General features: G+C 37.2%; 1 protein-coding gene across 1 annotated transcript in view; it reads right to left on the bottom strand.

Annotated features, from left to right (window-relative positions):
- Window positions 1-2,253: 2,253 nt before the first annotated feature.
- Depdc1b (DEP domain containing 1B) overlaps window positions 2,254-8,583 on the bottom strand; it is a 63,706-nt gene continuing 57,376 nt past the window's right edge. Inside the window, exons 11-12 of the mRNA XM_013025236.1 lie at window positions 5,671-5,696; window positions 2,254-2,478 (exon numbers count right to left, since the gene is read on the bottom strand). Coding sequence (XP_012880690.1) covers window positions 2,254-2,478; window positions 5,671-5,696 — 251 coding nt within the window. The remainder of the gene's footprint in view (window positions 2,479-5,670; window positions 5,697-8,583) is intronic.

Here is an 8,583-nt window from a genome sequence, read left to right as displayed (position 1 = left end):
CACAGGCAAAAAAAAAAAAAAAGCAAAACCCTATTTTTAAAAATAATGAAAGCAAAAAGGGCTGGAGATGTGGTACAAGTGGTATAACATCTCCTAACAAGTCTGAGGCCCTAAGTTCAATCCCTATATCACTAAAAGAAAAAAATAAATGATCTCAAAATTGGTCAAGGACCTCTAGATAAGACCTAAAAGCCGGGGCTGGGAAGGTGGCTCAGTGGTAGAGCACTTGCCTTGCATGCTTGAGGCCCTGGGTTCGATTCCTTAGCACCACATAAGCAAAAAGAAAAAAGCCAGAAGTGGTGCTGTGGCTCAAGTGGTAGAGCGCTAGCCTTGAGCTGAAAAGCTGAGGGACAGCGCCCAGGCCCAGAGTTCAGGCCCTACATCTGGAACCCCCCCCCCAAAAAAAGACCTTAAAGCCTACAAAGAAAACAAGGGAAACTCTTAAAGATGATGGCATAAGTAATAATTTCTTGAATAGGACCCCCAAAGTACAGGAAACAAAAGCAAGAACTGAAAGTGGAGAAAAGAAAACTAAAAAAAACTTCTGCACAGCAAAGGAACAACAAATACTGAAGAAACACCCTACAGAATGAGAGAAAATATTTGTGAGCACTTTGACTGACAGAAGACTACTAGCCAGATTATATAAAGAACTCAAAAAAGTTTTTAAAAATCATCTAATTTGTAAGGCAAATTATCTGAATTGATAACATCTCAAAAAAAAAAAAAAAAAGAAATGCAACTGGCCAATAAATATAGGAGAAATGCTGAGTTAGCCATCAAGAAAATGTCAGTTTTGTAATAAGATTCCATTTTGTGCCCATTCAAATGGTTATTATGAAACAAAATGGACAAACGCTGGCGAGGGAAAATGAAACCTTATACATTGTTGGGAGAATTTGAATTCATACAACCACTATGGAAATCAGCCCAAAGGTTCCTCAAGAAACTGCAAATAGATTCACCATAGATCTGGCCAGTTATCCTAATCTAAGTATACATCAAAAGGAAATGCAGTCAGCGTATCAGAGATATATGCATGGAAATATTACAGCACTACTGACAATAGCCATGTTATAAAACTAATCTATATATGTAAACAAATGTGTGTATTAAAATATATGTAATAAATACACAAATGAGTATCATTCAGTCATAAAGAAGAATGAAATTCTGTCATCTGAAGGAAAATTGATAAAACTAGATATCATTATGTGAAGCGAAGCCAGCCAGACATAGAAAGACCATGGAAAGACAAGTATAACATGTTTATTTTCTTTAGATGTGGAAACTAAGAAGAATGAAACAAAAAACAGGAAAAGCAGAAGGATCACTAGGGACAGGGAATGCAGGAAGCAGAGTGTCAGGGGATGAGATAGTATGGGAGAGAGTTAAAAAAAAATGGAGGGACATGATTAATGCATAATATGTGCCTGCATGGAAATACCACAGTGAATTTCATTTATTTGTATCATTGATACAAATTAATACAAATGACTTGATACATTGATACAAATTAATCTTATTAACTTGTACATTGGTTTATTTAATAAAAATAAAATGAGTTTATCTAGCAGAAACCATAAATAAAGGAAGCCATAAATAAAATGAAAAGGAGAAATAGTTGGGAAGGGGAAATGGAGCTAGGAAAAGAGGGAGGAAGCAAAGGGGAGGAAGGCCAGGCCTGGGAAAAGCAAACAGGCCTCTTCTTGCAGAAGTCTGCTTGGATCAAGTCAGCACAACTCACCTGTTAATGACAGGACCTAATGCAGTAGAGGGGTAAGGGCCATAGAGTATCAGAGATAAAAAGACCAGAGTTCAAGGTTTGCCATTTGTAATTGGGACCCTCTCTGAACCTGTCTCCTCATCTAAATGTCTTCCAGCCTCTACATGTAGGATAAGTTTGTCCACATGGAACACTTAACATTTTGTCTTTCTTAAAGGCCTACACATCTATTCCTTCACTAGTCCCTTGATTTTCACCAACTTTGAATAGTATGTTCTTCTTGGAAAACCATAGGTGATGCAACCTCCAAATTATAAATCAACTCATTTTACTGAGGAAAAAAGCAAAGCCTAGAGAGGTTATGACTTGGTCAAAGTTATTTATCCAACTTTTTACTGCCAGTTACAAGGTAAAATCTAAGCACTCTGTTCTAACCTGTAGAGTTGCTGCAAATGTCCTGGTGAAGAACTGTGGCTAAGTGCTAGTTGGACAAAGGGACCAGAAGCCTTGCCTGGCAAGCACATTGTTCACTTGAGTTTCTGTGAAGGCAGGAGCTCTGTCAGCATGACCATGGCTGCTGGCATAGGGTGCCTTCCACTGTCCTCTCCACTTCCAGTAAGATCAGTTAGCATCCCAGTAATCAGCAGGATGCTTTCTGGGCTTGTTTGCTTGATTGATTGCATGTTGTATATTGTTATCAGCAATCCAAAGGTATCATTTGCGTAGGATATGCTTTTTCTAGCTGACAATCTCTGCATTTATGAAGATGTCCTTAACTTACAGATGAAAATATGAGCTTTGTCTGAGGACTAAAACAAGATTCCTCAAAGAGAGTTGCCTCCATAGTGCAAAGAAGCAAGGAGCTGACTCATGTACATTTATCCCATTTCCATATTTTGCTTCTTAAACTGAATTTTGTGAGAGATTTTTTTCTTTTACTTTAAGATCCAGACATTTATCAGACATTTATCCAAAATTGTCTGCTATTGCATTGGGATAATTGTTCTTTTCTACCATTTGTAGCCCAGTTTTAAAGTCATTAATAAGTAATAAAACCACCAGAAGGGGAGAAAATGTGATGATGAGCTAAAATACTGTTTTCCTCTCCCCCCTCCCCCCCCCGCCCCCGCCATAGCCTTGGTTACTCCAAATATGAGAAGGATTATATTTTGTTTGTGCCTGTCTAGGAGCTTGAACTCAGGGCCTAGGCACTGTCCCTGAGTTGAGTTTTAGAGGTGGGAGAGTCGGGGGATTGCTCAAGGTTAGTGCTTCACCACTTGAGCCATAACTCTACTCCTGGCTTTTGGTAGCTAATTGAAGGTAAGAGTCTCACAGACTTTTCCTGCCTGGGCTAGCTTCAAACTGTGATCCTCAGATCTCAGCCTTCTGAGTAGCTAGGATTACAGCCTTAGGCCACTAGTGCCTAGCAAGATAACCAGCTTTTTAAGTTTAATTTTCCCAGAATTAATGGCTTACTAAGTAATACACATTTGGCTATAAACAAAATTCTTACCTTTTGTTGGTACAGTACCAGAATTACAAGCACAAGACTGACCTCTGCTGGAATTGTGTGTTATATGGATCATGATTTTTGAAAAGTCCAATGTGCTAAACAAGACACTGCCTAGGGCCTTAATACCTCATCAAGTGCAATTCTCTGTGGGGAATGTTTTTAAAAGTTAAATTCTTCATCATCTTTAAACAGTAATTGTGTATAATTACACTGGCATTTTGGTAAGTACAAAGTTTAGTGAAAGCTAGATGTCAGTTTTATGTTTTAACTGTTACTGTCTCAAATGATTAAGAGTTAGAATACTAAGACAGGAGTTAGGCATGATGGTTCATGCCTGTTATTCCAGTTATTCTGGAGTCAGAGACTGAAGAATTGAGGTTTGAGGGTAGGCTTAGGCAAGTTAACTCAATACTACCTGAAAAATAAATAGGACTAAGAATGTGACTCAAGTAGGAGAGCATTTGCCAAGCAAATACATGGCCCTGAATCCAATTCCTAGATTTATTTGGCAAAACAAAAACAAAAAAGAGAGAACACTAAGTCAGTTTAATTCAACAAGATTTGACCATGTGATGTATTTTATTTAGAAAAGTCCAAAGTATCAAAAGCTTATATAAAAAAAAAAAAACTTAGAATCTCCTCGCCACTGAAAAAAGGAGGGTCACAAGCCCAGAAGCTCCAAACCAACCAAGGCAACAGAGTGAGACCCTCTTCAAACACACACACACACACACACACACACACCAACAAAAAAAATAGAGCTGGCATCGACAGAACTCATTTGCATATAGCAACATAGATAAAAATCCAGGTTTAATTTTGAAAATTATGCAGAGTAAGCAAGCAAGAAGGTGGGTATCAGTTGTTCTACTCCCTCTGCTTTTCAAGGTTTAAAATCTCATGTGAAATAGCTTTCAGTCACATGACTCTTAAATTCAAAGCATCTCTTCAATAATTTTTACTTGGATTTTTTCATAGTTTGAGTCTAAAACACACCTAATTAAAAATGCACATATGTAGATATACAAATCAGCAACTAGAGACAAATGAATCATGGGCTTTCAGAAAACAAGAAATTGCACTTTTTCCTGCATAATTATTTTTAGCAGCCAGCTGTCTTGGTTTATTATCACTGAAATGTCTGTGGCCAGAACCTTTCCAAGGTCATGAGTTCCCAGTGGAAACAGTGAGTAAAAGGCCTCTACATTCCCATGTTGCAGTCATCTACAAAAATCAAAATCATGTAGAGTGATGCAATTTTAAATATCAATTATAGCTTATTTATTTCTCATGAAAATAATCCTCAGGCCTCTGGGTTTTTTTTTTGTTTTTATGGGGGGGATCCGGTTGTGGAGCCTGAACTCTGGGCCTGGGCAATGTCCCTCAGCTCTTCAGCTCAAGGCTAGCGCTCTACCACTTGAGCCACAGCGCCACTTCTGGCTTTTTTCTTTTTGCTTATGTGGTGCTGAGGAATTGAACCCAGGGCCTCAGGCATGCAAGGCAAGCACTCTACCACTGAGCCACCTTCCCAGCCCCAGGCCTCTGTTTTTATAAAGAAGTTTGTCTTACAAAGCACAGAGCAACATACCACTCAAAAAGACTACCTTCTTTTATTACTAGCTGAGAAAGGCTGGCAAAATCTGTAACATTTGTGATCGCTGGAGGACAAGATAAACTTTTCAACAGATCCTCTAAAAAAGATTTCAGATGTTCTATGTGTTCCCAGTTGGACAGGAAATCCACAAAGGAATATTATAAAGTGAGTAGACCTAACCAGATATATGAATCTTTTTCAGAAATAGGCATAATTGGTAGTATATTATGGAGAACATCGTTTGTTCTGAGTCCCAATAAAACAAACAATTCACACAGCAATTGCCTAATGTAAAATTAGCAAACAGTTAAAGTGATTTTTATATAAAATCTCAGCTTCACTAAGAAATCATGGAATTGATAGAGCAACACAAATATACACTAAACAATGATAAAATCACTTGTTACCATTTCCACTTCATTTTCCCCAACTAGAAACAAAAGCAAAAAGTTCACCAGTAGGACTCATTATACTGCCAACTTAATGAATATATCCTCTACTTAACCTAGACTTCATCTTTGTTTACCAATTAAGTAGCGAATTCACTTCCAACTTGACTCAAATTATAAAAGTCTGTTTATGTTGTAGATCCCAATCATGAGGAAATATCTTTAAGATCTAATATTTTCCTAGAAGATCCAATGTACACGTATATACAATATACAACAGTATTATACTATTTTCAAGCAATATCATCTTGAGAAAGGTAATGTAAGAATAATTGCAAATGCCACAAAATTAGAATTTCCTATGTTTCACTTGAGTACTTTAAAATATTATCAAGATAGATATACATAGAATCTTAATACTGATTTTAGTAGGCAATGGTACTCTTACTCCAGGAGCATTTGTAGGCTTTTGGTCTTAAAGACAAAAAAATAAACATGATTGAATGTGGCAACACTCACATAATAAACATTTTAACTGATTCCACTTTTAACCATGGTAAGTGATTTTTGTCACATTCCAAATAAAGGGACATTTTGACCTCCCTTTCTGGATAGAAGTATCTTACAAATCAAGTTCTTTATAGGAAATAGTTTCCATAAAGATGTATAGAAATTTTCTTCAGATGTGAGGATCTGAATCAAGCGCCTGGATAATTCAAGTTCTAAGCTGTGATCAGTATGTCAACTAAATTTGCTGGAGTCCTGGATATGACTTCCCTGAAGGCTAATGCAGTATTACTGCTCAAAGATGTATGAGAAATTAGAATGATGAATGGATAAATATCATCACCTTGCTCATATCCAAAGTATATTCAACCTTGAAAATTTGCTACAGTGCTCTCTTAAAATTGTCTATATGGAAACTTCCTTTGATAAATTATCAGTCACTGAGAGCAACAAAAATCTCTGTAACATTTATTACTGATCATGCCTTAAAGTGAAAGCAATTATACATAAAAATAACTTTCAAAACCTACCTGAAAATGAAGCACATGTATGCTTGTATCCGCAGTGCTTCAAAGAAAGTTTTTGTCTTAATCACCAATGCAGGAATTTTTGTGGGAAACTCCAAGAAAAAATCTCCACCTTTATCTGTAGGAAATGACCCAAGAAACTAAAATCAATATGGCAAATCTGGTTAGGATGATGCAAACACTGCAAATCAAAGAGAAATTTGAGATCTTAATTTTTAGAAAACTATCAGTTGAAAAGTAGCATACGTAACTAAAATCCATAAAACACTTCTTACTTGTCAACCTGGACTTTTCTGTCACTCAGTAGTTGTTATGACCACCAACTATAAAACTGACAAGGTGAGCAATTGGCTTACCAAGATAACTAAAACTTACGGATCCTCAGTTTCCCAGGGTATAAAACAGACAATAGAAGGAATGCAAAACCTGTAATTGTGGATATATAAATTTGATATACTAGATGTACCTGAAAGAAGTACTGAAATGGAAGAAAAAAATCTGAAAAAATTATCCAGATGGCATCACAGAAAGAAACTGGGAAGCTACAGAAATTAGGAAGTAGAATATTCTGGGGAAGTCTAATGTGTCTAACTAGAGATCGAAGCAGAGGAAAGATTAACAAAGCCAATACTATGGTGATGGAGAATTTCAATCTTCTGATTCAAGAAACCCAACAAATATTCAACCATTAATTCTTTTAAAAGTATACCAAGATTGGAAACTGAAGAAACCAAAGACAGAGAAAAGCAGCCTGCTCAAACAAGATACATTATTCACAAAGGAGTTACAACTAGAGTAGCATATGACTTTTTCAAAGCAACAATGGAAACTACCTAACAATAAAAAATACTTAATTTAGAAAAGCAAAATAGGGGCTGGGAAGGTGGCTCAGTGGTAGAGCACTTGCCTTGCATGCCTGAGGCCTTGGGTTCAATTCCTCAGCACCACATAAGCAAAAAGAAAAAAGCCAGAAGTGGCGCTGTGGCTCAAGTGGTAGAGCGCTAGCCTTAAGCTGAAGAGCTGAGGGACAGTGCCCAGACCCAGAGTTCAGGCCCCACAACCGGACCCCCCAAATAAAAGAAAGAAAGAAAAGCAAAATAAAGTTTTCAGACAAACACCAGCCAAATGAATACTTAAGACTGTATTTCATGCTTAAAATCGTAGCTACAAGAGGGTGAGGTCCAGAGGACCACAATTTGAAGCCAGTATGGGCAGAAAAATCCATAAATACTTTATCTCCAAAATGACAGCAAAAATTCAGATTGGAAGTGAGGCTCAAGTGATAAAAGGTCAAGAGAGCAAGCAAGCCAACGAGAATAAAGTTAAACCCAGTACCAACAACAAAAATAATGTATTTTAAGAAAGGGAAAAGTGGTAAATTTAGTGGATAAATCTAATCACCAGATTTTATTAAAAATAACAAATTATACAATTTTTAAAGTAATACAATAAGACTGGTATGGAAATACATACTTGTAATCCCAGCTGTTGTTTCGGCCTGAGAGCTATTCTTAAGCTTTTTGGTTCAAGGCTAGCCTCCCCACTTTGAACCACAGCTCCACTTCCAGTTTTTTGGTGGTTAATTAGAAATAAGAGTCACATGGACTTTCCCATCCTGGCTGGCTTTGACCCACAATCCTCAGATCTCAGCCTCCTAAATAGCTAGGATTACAGGTTTGAGCCACCAGCTCCCAGTGATACTAACATTTTTTTTTAAAGCATCAGATACTCAGGAACAAATATAACAAAAGATTTGTGAACTTTAAAGGAAAATTTAAATAGTCATATAGTTTAAATAAGTGAAGGAGTAAATCATGCTTAATGATTCACTATCATAAAGGTAGCAATTCTCTCCAAATGAAAATGTCAATAAGGTACATGAACATGTATAGGTGACAAGCTATTAAAATACATACAAAAGTGAAAAAGTTCAGACAACATAGAGTTGTCAGCCATATTACTAAAAGCAAAGTAGACTGTAGTCAGACACCGTTACATACCTACTTATTAGCAACCAATCAAACTCTGACAACAGCAAACTGAGCTCCTGTGCACTAATAAAGGAAGCATTCATTGGCACAACTACTTTGGTGGTCCTGTGGTTTGAACTCAGGACTTTGCAACTACTAGGAAGGTACTCTATTCTTTTTTTGTTTTTGTTTTTTTGGCGGTCGTGGGGCTTGAACTCTGGGCCTGGACGCTGTCCTTCAGCTCTTCAGCTCAAGGCGACGCTCTACCACTTGAGCTACAACGCCACTTCCAGTTTTCTGGTGGTTTATTGGAGATAGGAGTCTCACGGTCTCTCCTGCCCGGGCTGGCTTTGAACC

The sequence above is a fragment of the Dipodomys ordii genome, unplaced genomic scaffold (assembly GCF_000151885.1).
Source record: "Dipodomys ordii isolate 6190 unplaced genomic scaffold, Dord_2.0 Scaffold83, whole genome shotgun sequence".
Lineage (NCBI taxonomy): Eukaryota > Metazoa > Chordata > Mammalia > Rodentia > Heteromyidae > Dipodomys > Dipodomys ordii.
The sequence above is the reverse complement of the archived record's forward strand: the minus strand, read 5'-3'. Positions and strand labels throughout refer to the sequence as shown.